Below are 21,093 nucleotides of genomic sequence, written 5' to 3'. Positions count from 1 at the left end.
CTGGAAATGCTTCACTGAGAGAGTGGGATTTAGCTTATAAGCACAGCTGATATCATTAACGAATCTGTGGCTTACTGTCTCACTGGGGAAACTGGTTGGAATAGAACCAGTTCTGTATCCAGACCCTTTACCGTAATCTTTGCACTGCAAAGATCATGTCTTTTTCATCATAAAATAATAACAGGAAAGTGAAAACGGATCGGCACCAATCCATCATCTTTATCAGATAAGAATGTAAAAATCCCACCCCAGTGTGTTCTAGAACGCATACTGGATGCTTAATTGATATTGCCCTCAGCATGCCTTGTTTCTCCGGTCTCACGAAAGGAAAATATTGGCCAGTAAGAACCAGCATCTTATGTCACGGTACCTTCCCTTTATCATCAGACTCCCAACCTTCGGTGGGGGGGGCGGGGACCACAGTCTCAAAACTGAAGGTGAATTTAGGTTAAAATCATAAAATCTCAGTGAGTCCGTGGAGGTGGGCCATCAAAAACACTTTGCCGTATTTCTGTTTGGAGAAATTGTGGGGTCACTTTGAAGACAGGCTCCAAGAGGGGTAAGAATTACAAACTTTGGCAAGAGACTGCCTGGTTCAGATTCCACAGACGCCACTTGTTGGAGAGGAGACGTGCACAAGTTTGTTTGTCGTTGAGTATCACGTTTTCCTCATCTATGAAACAAGGACAACAGAATTGCAGTACTTGCCTTATAGGGTGCTTACTAGCATTAACTGAGACAAGTATATATAAAGTGTCTTTTGCACAGTTCACACTAAGTAAATGTTAGCTATTATTATTATTACAGTGGGTTTCCAGCTCTCTGTGTGGATACCAACAAGGGTCTGACTCTTCTAGACTTTGATTTTCTCAACTTGAAAAAAATGGAATGTTTGTAAAACACTTTAAGACTCCCAAAAGGATTATTACTGTAAATATTAGGTAATAAGGATCCATTTAAGTACCCATCTATAACACAGTACAGAAAAGGATAATCAAAAGAGCGTGTAAAGGAGAAATAACTAGGTTCACATTTGAAATAGTAACTCTTTTGTGGAACTTGGGAAACGCAGAGGGAAAGGGTAGAGAAATCTCCAACAACTGGAGATTTCTAGCAGGGAGAAAAGAAATCTTGCGGGGAGACGGGGATACAAAAGCCGAGCTAGGATTTTGCCAAGGACCCACTGGCCCCTGAGTGTGGCCAGTTAGGAGCTAGGGTTTCACTCTTCTCTTTACAGGCATCAAAGTTTGGAAATTATTTTCCTTTTTTTTTTTAATGTTTATATATTTTTGAGAGAGAGAGAGAGAGAGAGCACAAGCAGGGGAGGGGCAGAGAGAGGAGGAGACACAGAATTTGAAGCAGGCTCCAGGCTCTGAGCTGTCAGCACAGAACCTGCTGCGGGGCTTGAACTCAGGAACCGTGAGATCATGACCTGAGCCAAAGTCAGACACTTAACCAACTGAGGCACCCAGGCGCCCCGGAAATTATTTTCTTTCCAAAGTTTTTAACGCTAAAACCTTGGGGGCTGAGTCTGGGAAAAATTAAAATTTGGTAAAATAATAATATCCAAAAGCAGATTTCTACCTGGCCTAGGTGACTAAATACATGGAGGCAAGGCTAAATTAATTAATGGTTCTGCAGAGATCCCTGAGTCCTTGGGCTGCATTAATTACACTAGTGTCACTGCCATTGGCCAAGGTAAGTATTGGAACAGGTGTCCTGAAACTGTAACTCTCTGCTCTCCACCCATATTCCATGATAAAAGTCTGGGGCGCCCGGGTGGCGCAGTCGGTTAAGCGTCCGACTTCAGCCAGGTCACGATCTCGCGGTCCGTGAGTTCGAGCCCCGCGTCGGGCTCTGGGCTGATGGCTCAGAGCCTGGAGCCTGTTTCCGATTCTGTGTCTCCCTCTCTCTCTGCCCCTCCCCCGTTCATGCTCTGTCTCTCTCTGTCCCAAAAATAAATAAACGTCGAAAAAAAAAAAAATTAAAAAAAAAGTCATACATTTGCACACCGCTTGGCAAATAGGGTTAGGTCTCTATCTCGGGCTCTGAGAGGTTCCTCCCTTCCTTCTTGCTTATGTCCTCAAGGGAACACCAGTGTGGAAGGTCTCACTTACTAAGGCTGGTGAACCCCAAAGGACCCTGAGCCTTGCCTTGCAGACTGGGTGAGTCTCAAAAAGAGCCTGGGCCAACTTTGCTGATTTATTTTACCCAGAATTGATTTATCCATGGTCATGCCTCATTGTCCTCATTGAAATACTGAAGGAACAATAACAAAAACCTCCCCGTCCATGGAGTCCATGGAGATCAGTGACAGCTTTTAAGCAAGCAGTGCCATCCATTATTCACCCCCTCCGTGGAATTCACAAAGGGATGACTTCCGAGTTGAGATTCTCAACCTGGTCCCTTACTGTTGAAAGTCAGGGGCCACAAAAGGCTGACTTCTCAGCCCCCACACTCCTCCTCCTCCCCACTGCCATGCAGTTAGTTGTTCCCACCTGCAAGAACCCCAGGGAATTCTTTTCCATAATTTCAACGCGAATTGCATTAAGGATACTCGGGTAGCAGAGTGATTTAGGGATTTCTTTTCCTCTTTCTGACTTGACTCCTGAATAGAAATATCTGTCCCCCAGTCAAGGAGTTAGGTGACCTGACATGACACAGCTGACCCGCTCATACTTAGAGATCAGAATTTTCAGAACAGGAAAGAGAATTCTCCTTCATCCGGGGCAAACCATAGAGGGGATTCTCTGTTCTCCGACCCTGCCCGCCTTCCCTCTGCCCCAGGAATCTGAGCTGAAATCCCCCCCCACCCCCACCCCATGGCAAGTTGTAGTTCTCTTAGCTCATTAGACGTTATAACTCAGTCCAGGGGTGCCTGGGTTAAGCGTCCGACTCTGGCTCAGGTCACGATCTCACAGTTTATGAGTTCAAGCCCCACATCGGGCTCTGTGCTGACAGCTCAGAGCCTAGAGCCTGCTTCGGATTCTATGTCTCCCTCTCTCTCTGCCTCTCCCCCCACTCCTCAAAAATAAATAAACATTAAAAAACATTTTTGTATAGAAGTTATAATTCAGTCTAGGCTGAATTATATATCTTGTATAAAGTAATTTAAAACTAATTATGCTAGGCTATAAAGCCAGGCACTGCAAATTTGTCCTGCGGGAGAGAGCTGAGAAGGGCAGAAACTGGCATAGCGCATGTGAAGGGGCAGACATAGGGCTTAGCTTGATGGACCCAGAAGTGAAGTCCTCCCTCGTGTCTGCACCGCTCCTGGGAGTGGGTGAGGCAGGGTGAGACAGTTGTCACTCCTACGTCACATTTCCACCAACTTGGGCCTTCACCAAGAAGCAGTATTCATAAAGCTGCTGCATTCCCAGGGGCAGGGACAGGAGTTGACAGGGCAGATGCTCCTGGCCCCAGCTCTCTGCTCTCTGGTTTTTTTGGCCTCTTTCGGGGCCCTGAGGGCCGGTGCCTCACCCCCCCACCCCAGCATCTCATCTCCCAACCCCTTTGAGAAACTGATGTTCCTGGGAGCCGTGTGCCCAGAGTGTGGTCCCTACTCTGGGTGGATAGCATGCAAGGTGGCGAACCCTTTTTGTCCTAATAAAGACTGGTTTTTGTCTTCATGTGAATTTGAGAAAAGAATAAAACAGCATGTTGAATTCATGACTCCATAGCTATTCCTGTTTAGGGTGAAGCTATCTATGTAGTAAGTATCTAAAGAAAAATAATGACTTCAAGACGTCTGTTCAGAAAATTATAGCATAGGTTGGTGTGGACAGGACAAAAATCATGACAGCGGTATGGAGATGTTTGATTTTTGGAAACACGGCTGTGAAGTAGAGGCCAGGATCTTATCCCTGTCTGTTGTCTCAGCTATCAGTGCTTTAAAGCTTCACTTAGGATGAGTCCCAGAATTAGAGAATTTAAAAGAATGCAAACCAGAAATCAAAAGATATCTCGTCCCAGCTCTGCAACTGATGGAGTCTGATCTCAACCAAATCCCTTAATTTCTATCACCTTCCATTCTGTAAAATGAAGAGGTTAGATTCAGTGAACCTTCTTAGAATTTCCGTTGAATGGTAAAATTGCATTGTTCCTTTGGTCATGACCTCACTGGAAGCAAACCCTGAATTTGAGATCTGCGGTCATTTCTAAAATACCCAGGTTGGCTCACATCTCCTATGGAACCAAAGTTCCTTACTGGCTTTAGAGTTTTATGGGTAGAAGGTGCCCAGAGCCTGTGAGACCTTTGTGTTGCACTTCGTGATGGGCAAAGCATTTGAAATGAACGATTTAATTTGTAGAGAGGCGCTGAGAGGCAGGGTGTGTTTCATCAAAGTTTGACACATCGTAAACAATAAACAGCAGCTGTGTGAATGATTGAAAGAATCCTCGGTTTACAAGTAGAGACAGAGACACAAATGAGGTCATGAACACAGACGGGGAGGGGTAAAGTGGCTTGCCCACGGTTACTCAGCTCGTGGGTGCATCTATAAGGCAGGTCTGTATGCCGGGTCTTCTGATGACAAAAACTAGAAGAGCATAGGTTTGGGGGATGCAGCTTTAAAGCTTGAATCCCCTTCCTTCCCACTAACTAGTGGAGCAGGTTTTTGGTAACTTCTTTTGGAGCCTCCAGTTCCTAACCACCAAAGCGGAGATACTCCCCCGCTGTGCCCAGCTCAGGGCCTGGCACAGGGTAGCCACGGTAAATGATGGCAGCTATGACTTTGCTTTCCTTTCTGTTGTTATTACTGTTCTTAGCATAGTACTACAGATGTCCCCTGAGAACGGTTGCAGCGCCAAGACTGAACTCAGAGCAGTCCTGGAGGAGACTCTGGAATAGAGTTCAGACGGAGGGCTCACCCACGTTTCAGGAGGGCGTTCTCATTCCCCAGGGCTCCTTTAGTCTAAGGAGTGCCGAGTGAGAGGAATGCCCCCTGACGTTGACTGGAGGCTGCAAAACTGGCCATGGGCAAAGGGGCTGGGGAGCACTGTTTGCTGTTCGTAGAAACCCAAGCTAGTTCACATTATAAATGTCGAATGGGGGGGTTGGGATCAGGGGACCTGAACACATAGCCCGAAGAAATTCCTGGTGGGAAAGAGGCTTCATTTGCGTTGGGAAAGACTGTCAAATGTTAAGTGAAATGGAGAATTTTTACATGTTGTTTGTTTGCTTGTTTGTTTAGAGAGCACAAGCAGGGGAGGGGCAGAGAGAGGGGGAGAGAGAATCCCAAGCAGGCTCTGCCCAGTCAGCACGGAGCCCAGTGCAGGGCTTGAACTCACAAACCGTGAGATCATGACCTGAGACAAAATCAAGAGTCAGACACTTCACCAACAGAGCCACCCTGGTGCCCCGAAATGACAAAACCTTAAAACCATGATAACCAGGGACCGTGCCCACTTGTATTCATTGCAAACCTGTGCTCCCTGCATCCTTGAAGTACAGCTGATGTGCTCACATGAAAGGGAACTGAGGAAGAGGAAATAAGCATTTGCCTGATACTGACGTTTCCAATATACATCTTTGAAGAGATTAGTATTTCCAGTATACATCTTTATATGCTACCCAAGTAGGTAAAATATTTAGATGAAAGTGAAACCAGGCCCCAAACCAGATCTTCTGATTACCAGAAGAAGAAAAAGATAGGTATTCGGGATCCTGCCCCGAAATTTGAATCCCACATCTGCCCATTAAGCAATTCTGCCATTAACCAGCATTTAAGTAAGAGTAGAAATGTGAAATAAAAGATGCCAGTTGCGGTCATATTTGACTAAATTTGATAAAGTTTACCCCCCGCCATTCTGAAGAAATGAGTAAGCAATAATTTAATGACTTAAAGGTTTGGGGGCATGGGGCATGGGGGAGCAGGACTAACTTACGGAGGGAAATTTAGGTTTTGCTAATTAAAAACATTTCTGTAGCATATTCGCGTGCAAGCTGTATGCCTTATAAGGGAGCTCCATATTTGCATCATAGCTGCTAATAAAGTCCAATTTTAAAAACAGCTACGCTTTCAGAAGCAATTGTATATTTTATGAATTTCTTACTTTGGACCTAGACAAATAAAGAAATGTATTTGGTATCTCTGGCTTTAAGGGATTTTCAGTCTAGAGAGAGCAGAAAGAACGTGCTCACATAAAACCATTAGTATAATACCATATCTCGTCTTTATCTTGGGTGTGTGTGCATAACTACCCATAACCACACGTGTCAGTATTAGCTATATACTAGAATAAGTTTATTAAATGGTGCCATGCTGGGGGCACTTGGGTGGCTCAGTCGGTGAAGTGTCCAACTCTTGATTTTGGTTCAGGTCATGATCTCACGGTTTGTGGGTTCGAGCCCCGCATTGGGCTCTGCATTGACTGTGTGGAGCTTGCTTGGGATTCTCTCTCTCTCCCTCTCTCTCTGTTCCTCCCCCACTTGTGCTCTCTCTTTCTCTCAAAATAAATAAATAAACTTTAAAAAATGGTGCCATGCTAAGTAAAAGGACAAATATTTAGAAAAAGAGGGCTCAAGATGAACAGACGTCATTGGGGATGAGTTCTAAGAGAAGACTGGATTTTTGAGAAGGTTATTCCAAATCATCCCTCTGCCCAAAACGCTTCCATGGTCCCCATTCCCCATACTGTCACGGTGTCCCCAAACACCATGTCTGACTTTGAGAATACTCCATGATTTGGTCCCAAATACCAACCATTTCATGATCCCTATTAATTTCCATTATATCCTTTTATGTAGAGTGTGACTTTGGTTTTGTCACCACTGTAAATTGGGTGACCTTGGGTAAGTTACTCAGTGAACCCCTCAGTACTTAGGACTCCTGAACCCTAAAGTCAAGGGGCTGGGCTCTGCAAAGATCGCAACAGTCCCCTTCATTTGTGCTGATTTACAAAGCACCCCCATCTCAATATTCCTATGAAATGGAGAGGACAAGGAATATGCCATTTTTTACTTAAGGACACCAGTTGAGGTGCTTCTGTCTCCAGACTCCGTGCTAAATGTCCAGCCTAGAAATGTTAGGTGTCTATTCTCCCTCTACCTGGCCCCAGACTCAAACCTTCATTGCTGTCTATTCGAGTCCTGTCCATCCTTCAAAGAACAGCCTCATTCCCATGTCTCCCCAAGGTTCCAACTTTTATAGACATCCCCAAGTTAGAGACAGAAATACAGAATTCAGTAGCATACACCTCCCCCCATAACTACCTAGCTGCCTATCCATCCAATCCTACACTTCCCAGTGTGGTTCCCGAGCCTGACACATGTCTCTGCAACTGGAAAGTGAAACCTCACAGCCTTGCCTGTTGCTTCTCCACACCCGGCAACTGCCTTAGCTCAGAGGAACCCATGCAGCTCATTCAAGAGAAACTCATGGGATTGATTTGGGATCAGAGTGAGATAAGCTTAGCTTCCCCTGTTGTGGGACAGAGTGAACGGCGGGGGGGGGGGGGGGGGGGGGGGAACAGAAGTGAAATCCAAGCAGAATTCAAGGTCCAAAGTCCAAGTGACCTTCAGTAATGGTAAAATTAGGACCCACTGGGGTGAGAGTATCCAAAAATGAGATTTTCTTTTTCCCTTCTCTCCCCCATAGCACATCCTACACACACAGGCGCGCCCACACACACACACACACACACACACACACACACCAGCGTGAATTGCAGTTGCCAGCTACCCCTGGTGACTTGGTATGCTGCGGTGAATAGCACTGGGCAGTGATCTCGGCGATTCTTCTAGACCCCGACACATGCTGGAAACCAAGGACATGGCCTTATTAGGTCGCTGTTCTGTGACTATTGTCTGCTTCTAACTAGTCCTGCCTACAAGTATTCTGAATTGCAGAGCTTTGACCAACTTCACCAGTACCTACAGGAGGACGCAAAACGCCACACAGCCGTGAGTTAGGACCTGGTTCCCGGACAGCGACAGCGGGCAGAGGAGGTGCCAGGGCCACCAGTTAACCCCCAGGTGGACTCACACTTAACTGCTGCAGCCCGGGGTGTCAGGAGAGCCCAGCCCCAAGCAACATGGACTCCGCAACCTGTGCTGGGGTCCCAGCAATTCTAATGATCAACTCTGCGCCTCCCCGCCCTTAGTTTCTCTGTGCCTTGGTTTCCCCATCTGTAAGAAGAAAATAATGAGAGCACCTGCCTTACGAAGTTCTCACAAGAATGACATGAATTCGAGTAAGTGAAGCTCATAGAACAGTGCCCGGCCCAGAGCCAATAACAAGAAAGTGTCAGTCACCATCATTTTTAGTGTTGTTTATTACTGTTATCGCTGTTGTTGGGAGGATAGAGGTGTGATAGGAGACTATTGCTGGAGGAACTTTTCCTAGTATAATCGGGCACACACGGAGGTCTTGCACTGCAGCCTCTCCCCCACTCGCTACCCACGCCCCTCCTCCAGCACATGCGCAGACACCTGTGTTTATAGAGGAAGAATTCCTTTGAGAAAAGATGTTCCTTTCCTCTGGTGACCCTGACTGGAGAGGCCGCCACACTCTGAAGGGGTCACCTGCTCCTCTTCTCCATGTCTTACCTACCCTCTGGACCAGGAAAAGGAAAGAAAAGAGCAAGAATATTTAAAAACAGCCAAAGGTCTGTTACAGACTTCTCAAAATAGATCAGACGTGCACACACATACCCAGGAAGTTGGTCAAAATACTTACGAGTGCAGTCTAAATAAGCCGGTTGTTGCATTTCCAAGGAAAACATTGTTCAGGAGTCGCCTGCGAACAGCTCACCTTCTTCACCCAGGAGCTGCCCGTTGTCACCTCCTGCGCTCTCAGAGCGATGGCAGCTCCTTTAAAGAGCCTGGGAAGGCTCTTCGAGAGGTTGTTCGGGTTTGCCCTGCCACATCCTAATATTCCCAATCCTCCATAGGATTGACAAGTATCCTGCTGAATATTTCATATGAAACATTTCTTCCACGTTTAAAGTGGGGAAAAGAGAAAATCCTTAAACAAGAAAAGTCCCCAGAGGAACATTTAAGACAGGTGGGCTTCTTTAGGTCAAGTGGGGCGAGGGGTTAGTTGGGATAGGAGCGGAGTCCCTTCAGAGTATGAAGACTTCTATGTCCGTGAAGGACTAGTAGGAGTGTGATCAAAAAAGGGACATGCCTGTTGCGTGAGTACCAGGTGTGAGGAGAAAGACCCCTTAAAATGATGCCATAGTTTATTCCAGGACAGCACAGGGCACAGAACAGACTCAAAGCAGGGCAAGTGATGACCTCCGGAATAGCCTGCCTCCTGGAGTGCCAGGTCTGACCAGGAGCATAGCCTTCTGGGAGCTTGCTCTGCCTACTTCAAGGATGTCATCTGACTCTGTTTGGATGGCTGTTCCCCAAATAACTCCTCCAGCTCCGTCCTCCATGGGCACTCACAAGCTCATGATGCAGGGGTTGGACCATGGCTATAGAGTCATTCATGTAGATAATCAGGTAAGACCTGGGGCAGGGGATTCCAAGATGGGTAGACAGAAAACCTGCTGCTTGGGAACTTTCTCAGCACAGTGATGGGGCTCCAAAACTGCCAGTTCTCTCTCTCTCTTTTTTTGCCAACATTACATTTCGTCATTCAGCATTAGATAAATGAGTCAAGTACCCACTATGGACTAGAGACTGCATCTGGGGTTGAGAGGGCAGGAAGAACAGGAAGAGATGAATATGGTTAGAACCTGCCTGGGGAAGCTTATAAATGCAACACACAGCATTTGAAAGAAGCGGACACGAAGAGTTGAGAACCCACAGTAACGTGGTAATTCGTGTGGGGGTGTCAAGAAAGCCGCTCGGAAGGGTTGATATTTAGTTAGGTCATGAGGAAAGAGAAGGAGCTGGCCAAGCTAAGAGAAGGGCCAGTGGACGTAACGTGTATATTAGTGATTACAAATACAAAGCATGCGATGAAATAGTCCGGGTTCAGATGTTAGCGTAACCATTTATCAAACTGTAAGATCTGAACCAAGCTCTTCATTTCCCTGAGCCCTAACTTTCTCATCCATAAAGTGGGGATAATTCCACTCATCTCCTAAAGAGACTTAAGAGACCTGATGGCTGTAAGGCTCTGGGCACGTACTGGCCCAAAGTAACCTGCGTGCAGAGACAACTATGGTTGTCCTTTAGCTTGTTTATTTTTGTTCTGAGTTGTTGTGAAAGTGGCAAAATGGCACCCTGAGAAATCCCAGCCTCCAGAGAGGCCCAGTTTTCAAGGAGCCTTTGCGTGGATCTTCAGCAACCCTCTCTGGTCAGGCCGAACATGTTGGCACAGTGGAATGTGCTAGCACAGTGGAATATTCTTGCGTCTCAGCTTGTAAAATATACAGATAAGTTTCCTCCAATTCTCTCTAATTCCTTCTGGCTCCAGGGTTTTACAGCATGAGTCACACCCAGTCGGTAACTGGCAAACCCCAGTAAGGAGGAAGTGAAATGCCAGCCTCCTCCCCATCCCCCACTCACAGCACCCTGCCCACAAGTGCCCATACCTTCCTCAATGGGCAAAGCCTTCCCTGGCCAGCCACACCTTCCTCCTTTTCTCTCTCCCTGCCCCTCCTTGAAAAAAGACTAAGTAGGAGGAGAAGGGAAATTCCAGTTTGGTTTAAACAGAACTCTGGGGGAAGTGACATTTGTTTTCACCAGGAGGAAATCAAGCCTTTTCAGTTACCATAAAAGTTGTGCTAATGTTGGCTCAGCAACCCATTATGCTGGAACCATGATGCCCCGAGGTGCGGAACTTCCCAGGATGAGGTTCCCCGCTGCTTCGCTGCTTCAGAAGGTAGCTGCTGTGGGGGGCAGAGCAGGCTTGCCACACAAGACCTCCTAGGCTCGGGGCCTGATAGAGATCGACTTTCAGAGGACCCTTGCTCCCTTGGTTGGCACCCTGTGAGGAGAGCCAGCGGGTGGCAGAATAGTTCATAAGTGGTCCAGATATTGAAGTACGACCTATTCTACCTCATGTGGAGCAGGACCAACCCTCAGAAGGGCCCCTTTGCCCAGCTGCCCTCAAGAGCCCAGCAGGGGGAAAATCACCTGCTAATCCCAGCTCTGGTCGCAGGGGCTGCCCTCTTGTGAACAAGGTAGGATGACCTTGAGAGCCCCATTTGAGGATTGGGGCTTCGAGAGCTAGACGTCCAGCAGCCACTTAGAGGGGCAGCGGGTCACTCTATCGCTTGCCATTTTTTTGAGAACGGCACTTGACTTGGGGAACTGCCTGATTTATCTCTGGAGAGAGGCGATACATAAATATATCCAGTAAATCATGGATTTGGAGGAGATCCAACTGCCTAGGGTTAGGAAAGAAACTCTGAAAAAGGTCAAACCTACAGTTTCCTGCATTAAACTCTGCGGGAGCAAGAAAGAGTCGTCTCAGAGAGAAATCAACTCTATTTTGTCTCTTTTCCCATTTTTTTGAAAGGGGCAAATTAAATTTAAAGGTCAGTGTTTCAACTGCTCCTAATTGCAACCACTGTATCTCTGTGAGTCTTGAAAGGCCCCCAGCACCTTACCTTGCAGTCATAATCCTCATTTCACAAGCTCTTTTAAAAGAGCTGTTAAGAGGCTTCCGTGAACTTTGAATTGTTCTAATTTCAGCACAGTTTGGAGGCCGCAAAGCCAAGTGCAGCCTTTCAGAAGAGGAGTGGAAGTTTTCCATAAGGGGATCTGACCTTGAACTCTCTCTACTCGATCCGATCTGTACATTGGACCATTCCGTGCCACAGTTCTATCTTTACAGTAGTAACAAGGGGAAAAGGATTAACCTGATAATTGTATTAAGCTGGCTCTGAAGGATTCCAGGAGCAAGGAGGTAGGCATGTGAGCGTCCACACGTGTGGCAACTCTGAAACGGTGGAATGTGGTCAGTCTGTGTAGACACGTCAAGCTCTGGTCTTAGCCTCAGGGTTAGCAGCGGACCTCCTTGGCTCCCTTTGAGAGACATAACCAGCAGCGCGTGGATGTTTGATGTAGCCTTCTTTCACCCAGAGCTTTTGGGGAGTTAATAAAGAGTTAATAAGTAAGTAGACTGATTTGCTTCTTAGCTCTGCTCTAATTCCTTTGGTGGAAAGGTCTAATAAGAACAATATACAAAAGGCATTCATAAGAGAGAGAAAGGAATAAAAGGAGAAATGGCAAAATAACCTACAAACGGTAAATCTCCAAAAGCGTGGGGCAGATCCATCACCTTTGAGGTCCAGTACACGACAGATGGGCACCAGTGCAGGACGGTACGCTTTGGATAAGACTTGGGCTTGGCGCGCATGGCTCCTCATTTAATCCCTCCTCAAGTTGTGTGGGGGGTGGAGCAGCTCTTCTCTCTCGGTTGCTGCAGGTGATGGGCATGCCAAGTCGGTGTTACCTAAATAACCCGTGCTACATACGCAGCTAACCGCGATGGGGCCACACTTGGATCTACATATTCGGACTCCCGATCCCTGATGCTCTTTCCAGTGTGACGAAGGGCCCCATGCGTTGGTTGCAGTGGTAAATAGTTTCTCAGTGCACTGATGGGGTCCCTAACACCAGCTTTAGCATCGAAAAAAAAGTCACTTTAATTATTAGGGGACAAGAGCCCAATTGATTCTTGGCATTTCCCAGGTGAAACAAAACTGAAGTATATACATCACAATCCAAAGCTCACACAAAAAGAGCATTGTGCTGCAAAGTCGTAATACTTGGAAGCAGTGTGGCTATTCTCATAAGGCTACATGCTCAAAGGGTTTTTTAGCTGCTCATTAATAGTTGCCTTTGGAGCCAGATTTCAAACTACACAATGAAACGTTCATGTTACTTTATAATTACATGTGGTTATTTCTATACACAGAAAGTGGTGTTACCTATCAGACTTGACCTTATTTTTACACCAAACTTGACTTTACTCTCCACAAAACCGAATTCACCTTTCAAGGATGAAAGTTTGACACACTTTCCAAGAAGGAGTTTTAAAACATGATCTGATGGCATCGTTAAAATGAGCGCTTCTCCTACCAAGGTGATCCTTTTGAAGCAGACACTACTGATCCAGCTGTGTGGGTCTGGCTTATTTAAAAACCAACCACATTACTTTGTAGTGACCCTTGAATAAAACACCCTAAGCCTCCCAAGATTTCACAAGGGATAAAAAGAGGAGCCCGAGCCTATAGAAGAAGGAAACAGGGTGTCAGGAGATTTGAGACAAGAGTCCCCGAAAATCCCCGCAAAAACCAATAGCAACAGCAACAGGTTGTGTCATCCTTAAAGCAAAAAATGTTACTGTTGACTTGTTTCCGGAACTCCGGACCAGCCAAAAGGTCTTGATAGTGTTGGTCATTTAACAAATCTCTCCTAGAATGAGAAGCATTTTGGTGACAGAATTAAGATCCTGGGTTTCATGCTAGCTCTGACTTCTGTGCAGACTGATCTGAAACGAATGCCCTTCCTTCATCTCTCTCTGTGCCTCTCCTCCTCCACAGGCAGCATCGCCGCCATTACGGTGACTGTCATTGCCGTGGTATTGTTGGTGTTCGGAGTTGCAGCGTATCTGAAGATCAGGTGAGACGCACCACACTTTCTTCTTTATGAAGAAAAGGATTCCATTAGAGCTGGATTGCTGAGTGCTTGTTTCCTGATACGTGCTTAGTTCTTGGAAATCCTGGCAGGGAAGTAAAAGTGGCCGGTGCACTACACATTGGACCGGAATAGATGGTACAGTATCTGAATGTTGGCAAAGCAGAATAAATAAGCAGAATAAATATGCGGCACGATGACGTAACGGGACAAGAATGAACCTGTAGTCAGGAGGCTGAAGCCTTGGCCCTCTGCCCTTAACTACCCCCTTTACCCTGAGAAGGCCACTTGCCTCCTGGACCTCAGGTTCCTCACTTGTGAAGTGGGTAGAGGCGTGAGCTCAGTGGTTCCTGAATATCGACGTACGGAACACTGATGTGTGGCTGTGTACCCGGTCGATAAGGAGGTTTTCACGGGTTCTAAAGCACAAATGTTGAAAATACATGGAAAGTGTAGTGTATTCTCTATAAAATGGGGTTTTCCCCTCTGAGATTATGTCCTATCTTTGGTTTCAAAATATCTCCTCTTTTATGAAATGAAGGTGATCACAGATGGTAGCTGAGGTTTTACTTGCCCTAGTAACATAGAAACTTGCAGTAGACTATGAGCGCCCACTTTTGTTGTCTCCTGCTTTGTGAAATCCCAACGGCTCAAAACCACATGACTTACACCGAGGGTCCTCACGGCGAAAACATGCCTCATGGCAAGCAACAGTCTTATTCGCCATGCCAGTCTGTGCGGTGCCTCTAATAAGGGACAGAAGGGCACGTGCGGCCATGGTGAGAACAGCCCCTCTCTGACCTCCAACCCATTCTCTTCTCAACAGCTGGAGCCATCTTTATGGTGGCCCCGGTGCTCCCTCCCTTAAAAGCCCCCAGTGGCTTCCCCCTGCACTGAGAGTTAAGTTCTAACCCTTCAGCTTGACCTTCAAGGTCATTCGCGGGGCCTGCCTTACCTCTTCTCACTCATGACACGTCTCCCTCCTAACCACAGAGCCACAGGTGCGCTGGCTGTCTGCCCAATTCTTACAGACTATGCCAGGCTCTTTTTCTCTCCAGGCCCTTGGCTCTGGCTGGTCCCCCTCCCTGAAGGCTTTTCTTCTAGCTGCCTCTCATGCAAAGCTTTCACATCACATCTTCCAGAAAGCTTCCTTTCCAGTTTGGTGCCCTTGTTCTTTACTATCTAAGTGCCTCATTACTTTTGTCCTGGCTGTTAATCACTGTCTAGACGCACTGTTGAGCGTCCGACTTCGGCTCAGGTCACGATCTCGCGGTTTGTGAGTTCGTGCCCCGCGTCAGGCTCTGTGCTGACAGCTCAGAGCCTGGAGCCTGCTTCGGATCCTGTGTCTCCCCCTCTCTCTGCCCCTCCCATGCTCATGTCCTGTCTCTCTCTGTCTCTCAATAATAAGCAAATGTTAAAAAACTAAAAAATAAAAATAAAAAAGAATACCTAGACACTCAGGCACTGCCGTGCACACACAGGTACACTCCTCACTGGTTTTTCTTCAGCTGCGCTTCTTCCTCACGAGGTGCACGTCCGGGGCTTCCCTCCTGGCCTGCTTGCCTCCGTGGATCTCACAGACTTCATTTATCATCTCTATCACACTTCACATGTCTCCGTGGCTGCCCTGTCTCATTTCCCCTGGCCACCCCAGCCCAAACCAACACTCACCAACTCTCCCGCCTCTTTCCCTTTTTTTTAAATGTTAATTTATTCATTTTTGAGAGAGAAAGAGAGAGCACAGGGGAGGGGCAGAGAGAGAGAGAGAGAGAGAGAGGGAGACGGAATCCCAAGCAGGCTCCACGCAGTCAGCACAGAGCCCAGTATGAGGCTCAAACTCACAAACTGTGAGATCGTGACCTGAGCCAAACTCAGGACGCTTAACCAACTGAGCCACCCAGGTGCCCTTCCACTCCTCTTGCCCTGTTATCTCCCTCCATCTTTTGTTCTAAATTGTGCACAGGATCAATCGAACGATGGTGTTAAATATGATAGCGCCTGGTACTATCACCTGTATCTAAGGTACAAAGCACAGGAAAGCCAGGTTTCAAAGAGAAATTGGAATTAAAGGGCCAGTGTCACCTGTGTCTAAAAGCCTTTATAAAAGCATCTTTGTCTCCTTCGTAGTTTAAAAAATCTTTTTCTCCATTAAGTCTGTATTTCCTTGACCAGAAAACTTAATTTTATGAATTATATCTTACTAAATGGTACTCTTTTCCAGCAGGTTTCCTTACTAGTTTATCACTGCAGATACACCATTTTAATTCTGAGTTAAGTTGGCTTTTATGAACTAGTCTGGGGACCTCATTCCCTCTTTGTAGCCAGTTTCTCCATGTTGGGGTGGGAGGAGGCAGAAAAGGAACTTTGAGAAAAGGGTAAATTTGAGAACCATTTTGTTGTCACAGTGGTGAGTTTCTTAAGGGCTGTGTCACAAAAAGTGTGACGTCCACTGGAATGTGGAGTGAAATAAAACACTCTCCTCTCGCCATGCACTTGCCAAAAAGGATCTTGAAAGAATCTAAAGACTCTTCATCTTGACTCCAGGCGAGAATTCAAGATTACTGTCTCAAACCACTGACTACAGACAGGCAGTCTAGAACCATGATTAAAAATTAGACTCCAGGGGCTCCTGGGTGGCTCAGTCGGTTAGGGGTCTGGCTCTTGACCTCGGCTCAGGTCGTGATTTCACAGTTCATGGGTTCGAGCCCCATGTGCTGACAGTGTGGAGCCTGCTTGGGAATCTCTCTCTTTCTCTCTCTCTGCCCCTTCCCCACTCATGTCCTCTGTCTCTCTCTCTCTCTCTCTCTCAAAATCAATAAATAACCTTAAAAAAAAATTCAGACTCCAGAAGCAGGGAGACCTCGGTTTGAATCCACACTCTACCACTTCTTAGCAGGCTCTGGTGTGACCTGAAAATGTCACGGAGCTTCACGAGCCCTCACTTCTCCCTCCCCCATAAAAATAAGGGCCACGGTATTAACTACTTGGTAGCATTGTTGGGAAAATTAATGGACGTTGCTTCCCAGGTACCTAGCACTGCCATCATCATCACCATCATCATCAAAGTTGTCAGCGGGAAGGGCTCTCAGCGGAACAGGTGCATTCTAGTTCGTGAGCATTAGCGGTGTGCCAGTTACCTTTCTAGCACTGGGGTCCCATCAGTGATGAGACACAGTGCTCCCATCGCAGAATGTACTGTGTTTGGAATATTTTGCTAGCAGGTCATAAAAATTGGTTCTAATGAGTGCTGGTTAAAATTGCATCACGTTTTATTTTAAAAATTTAAAGTGTATCTTCTCCGGGCATTCTCAACACGAGGTGAACTCAGTGAATGATTACACTGAATTCGTCATGGCTTCCCTCCCCGTGTAGGCCCTCCGTCTTAAATGTAGAAAAGCCCCAGTGGTATAGGTTTGAGGTTGTTATTTATCTTTGGGACTACACATTTAAGGATGGGTAAAGTGATCAGACCCCTCTTTAGAAACCCCCTAAGGAAAACCCCTTTCTGCTGCTCTGTTAATTATTTTGGCAAAACGGTAACATAAGGAGGTTAAGAGCCCTCGTGCATCTTAAGGCTGGGCTAAAAGTGCTTCAAGTGTTGTTTTGCCAGATTCTTGGAAAGCCCCACTGATCATTCATCAAAAATACATTTGGCTAAGTCGACAAATGTGTGTGTGTACGTGCGTGTGCGTGTGTGCATGGGGGCCTGCCTGTGTGCATGCATGTGTGTGTGTATACCTAAGGGCGGGTTTTTCCTTGGCTGGAAGTATATTCCATTTCTATCATCCCCGATTTCTGAGAAATAGAACATGACAAGTGGTCTGTTTTCTGTGGTCTTTCAGCTCACTTGGCTTGGGCGGAAAGTGACTGAAATCACAGCCCGTGAGGGAACCATTAGTTGCTGGCGTGTGACCACGGGCTATCACCCTGGCCCAGCCAGTGTCCCTGCAAATGCAAAAGAAGTGTCTGCCTCAAAGGGCAGCCTCACAACCAGACGAGGGGCACGTCCTGTCAGCTCTGCCAGCGGTGGCTCAGTAGTTGCCCCTTTTCCTAAATCTTAATTCTCTCTGAAGGCGTTGGTAAATTCAGCCATCTCTTTCCACACTCCTGTCCTTCAGGGACCCATGACCTCTAGTTTTGTCACAATACCCCCCGCCTAGGGAACCATCTCTTTCTGTAATCTAAGCCACTTTTGGAAGCGACGTAAAAATGAGCTGCCCTGAACCTTGCAGGGCTCTTCTCTATTACCGACCCCGCATTTTAGCTTGCAGTGGCATCGTGCGGAGGGAGGAACGTGGGCTTTGCAGTCAAGTTCAGCACTGACCCTTTTACTTACTATTTAAGTGGCCTTGGACAAATGATAACCTCCCTGATCCTGAATTTCTTCATCTGCAAACATCGAGTGGATAACACCCTTCTTTCAAGGTTCTTTTGAAGATGAAATGGAGTGATGAACGTACGGTACCTGCAAAGACCGTGCAGCAGAGTGGTTAAGAACGTGTGCTCTAGCGCAAATGTATTACGCACTTTGTGATCAGTTTTGTATTCTATAACCGTATATAGTTATATTTATATCAGTAGTATAGTACTAATACCTAACTCAGGTTAGGTAATACAACTACCTAACTACTCCTGATACCTAGTACATAGCTCGGAATTGGTATGAGGATTAAATTGTACCAGAGAGAAACCTTCAGCACTGGGTTCAAGGTGATCACGATGGAAGGACGACGTCCTGTCACTGTAATGGTTGTTAATGCAGCGCTTACTACTTAGGTGCTCGGTAGAACGGTAGCGGCCAACAGTCCCATTGGGTAGGCAGGGATCAAAGGAGAGGGGAGAGGAGAGGGGGGAAGATGACACAGCAGCTCCGTTTTCCAATTACACGCCGATGTACAGACTTCCGTGTTCCACTTGGCGGTTTCAGTTGTGCTTCTTCTAAACGCCCGTGCGGTTGCATCCACGTTACATGTTCATAAACAGAAACCATCTCTGAGCACTCTTGATCTCAGGGCCTGTTTGCAACTTTAAAAGGAAGCAAGAGCCCTGCCTGCCTCTTGCAGAAGGGTGGCTTTAATTAGTGATGATTGAAGAACGAGGTAAGTCGGGTTTGCTGTGTTTAAATTGGCTCAAAGCTGTTCTGCCACGAGATAATCCCCTGTGCAGGAGACCGTATCTGCTATCGCCAGCAATGTGGATGCTGCTATAATTAGGTGTGGGTAACCCACATGGACAACAGGGGCTGTTCCCGTCACAAAAATAAATGTGATCTTGATTTAGAGACACGACAGGGCATTCTCTTAGAAGTCACCTGTCTTGCTTGAAGTCTTTCAGTGGCCACATTTTATACCACGGGATTCCTTTTGGATGTTGGTAGGTTTGAAGAGTAGGGCCCAGCCATAAAGTCTAAGGTCTTCTAGAATCTGTTACTTGCAGGTTGACTTTTTTCGGATCAGCTTTTGGCATTCTGTAAGTCTGACTGACTTGATTCTGTACCTCGGTGGTTCTGAGATTTTAATGTGCATAAGAATCAATGGGGGGGGGTAATTAAAAACACGGTTCCTTTTCATGTGATCGCCCAGCAATGTTAGCAATGCCTCCTAAATGTTCCCCTAAACCCAGTTTAGTAATGTTCAACCTTATTTGACGGAAGTTCAAAAAAAGGGGAAGATGTTCAGAGGTGATACTAGACAGAGTCTTCATGAAGGAAGTCGGTCTTAAATGAAAATGAAAATTAATTTAGTACCCTGTATTTTATCCCCAGGATGTGTCCATGGCTTATCTAAGCAAAGTTAGGCACTCCTTGTCTGTCTGCTAAACAGGAAAAAAGCCTTTGATGGACATTAGGCAGCTCATTGTCATGTTCTAAATCAGCATATTTAAGCTTAGCAACCAATTTAATCCACCTATAGGCTAATACCAATCTGAGAAAACATGTAAGATTAGAAAATAGCAATCTAGGGATGCCTGTGTGGCTCAGTTAAGCGTCTGACTCTTGATTTCGGCTCAGGTCATGAGCTCATGGTTCATGGGATCGAGCCCCGTGTCAGGCTCCACGCTGACAGTGTGGAGCCTGCTTAGGATTCTCTCTCTCCTCCCTCTGTCCCTCCCCCACTCATGCTTGCTGTCTCTCTTTATCTCTCAAATAAATAAACTTAAAAAAGAAAGAAAAGAAATTACCAATCTATAAAAATGTTTATGATTGGAAAAATTTGTATTTCTATCTGAACTCATTTATATAATCATTTCATCGCTTTTTCTTCTTCAAGTGTCTTCCTTGTGACCATTGTCCCCGTTCCTATATCTGTTATTCATGGGTCTTTAGAATAAATAAATTTCAAGACATTCCCCCCGCAAAACAAAAACAAAAAAAGCGCCACCGTGGTTTCCTGGGGCTGGTCCCCATAGGTTCTGATTCCGTGTGGCAGCTCACAGGTGAGGCCAGTGCCACTGGGTGTGAGAACCATACTTTGAGTGACCCTGATCTACCCCCCATCTCCAACACACCAGACACACACACATTCTAGATACAATGCCCCCGCTGGTTCATGTCTTGGCTACTTTGGACAGGTTGATCCCTCGGGCACAGGTGTTTGGCTCACCTCTCTTTTATCTGCCTAATTCCAGGTTGTCTATCTCAAAAGAGACCCTCTCTGGGAAGCCTCCCTCCCACCCTCTCCAGGGTGAGTTCCTAGCTGCACACCTCCCCTTTGTACCACTCCGTTCCCTGTCCTGGAATCGTTGTATTCTTGGTCGGTCTCCTCCACGAGAAGGATAGAAAGCCCCTGGCAGTACTTGACATGTAGTAATTGTTTTATAAACAGTTCCTGGCTGAGTGAATAATTCTGGATAGGAAAGTTAGGGTGCAGTGGGCAGTGTTCATTTATTCCAAATAAAGGGAAACTAGATTTAGAGGAGGGGAAGCTCTGGGAATCTATGAAACCATACACTTCGTTAGTGACCTCCTGACTCTGAACTTGTTTACAAATAAACAAGTGATGAGAGCCTGCCAGTATGATACTGGCAGATAATTTTAAAATAAAAAATAAATTTCATCTACTCCTTCAAAGTAAAGGTTATTTTTTAAAAAAAATTTATCTTAGAGCACGTGCAAGTGGTGGGGGCAGAGAGAGAGAGAGAGAGAGAGAGAGAGAGAGAGAGAATCCCAAGTGGGTTCCACGCTCAGTGTGGAGCCTGATGTGGGGCTGGATCCCACTACTCTGAGATCATGACCAGAGTTGAACACTCAACTGACTGAGCCACCCATGCGCCCCAGTAGAGGTCGTTACTTAAAGATAAATTTAAAACAGCTGCTCTTTAAAAGAAACCCAGACCATGGGAAGAACACCTTGAAAATCAATGTTTGGAATGTTTCCATTATTGGGATTTTAGTAGAAAGGCAGAAACTGATTCCTAAATTAGAATACTTATTCTGCCACTAACTTGCTTCAGGAACTGTGGGCAAATAAATCTACCCCTAAGAGTCACAGTTTTTCTCGGCTCCAAAACTATAGCTGACAATGCTAATTCCCTAGTTTTGACAAATGCAC

General features: G+C 46.3%; 1 protein-coding gene across 2 annotated transcripts in view; it reads left to right on the top strand.

Annotated features, from left to right (window-relative positions):
• The window catches only part of PARM1 (prostate androgen-regulated mucin-like protein 1), a 113,285-nt gene that overhangs the window by 82,178 nt on the left and 10,014 nt on the right, over positions 1-21,093 (top strand). For both annotated transcript variants that reach the window (XM_086704845.1, XM_025922152.2), the window contains exon 3: positions 13,450-13,528. In XM_086704845.1, the coding sequence (XP_086560971.1) occupies positions 13,450-13,528 (79 nt within the window). The remainder of the gene's footprint in view (positions 1-13,449; positions 13,529-21,093) is intronic.

This window comes from Puma concolor, chromosome B1 (assembly GCF_028749965.1).
Source record: "Puma concolor isolate L17-30 chromosome B1, mPumCon1.1.hap2, whole genome shotgun sequence".
In the NCBI taxonomy this organism is placed as follows: Eukaryota; Metazoa; Chordata; class Mammalia; order Carnivora; family Felidae; genus Puma; species Puma concolor.
This window is presented reverse-complemented; position numbering and strand designations above follow the sequence as displayed.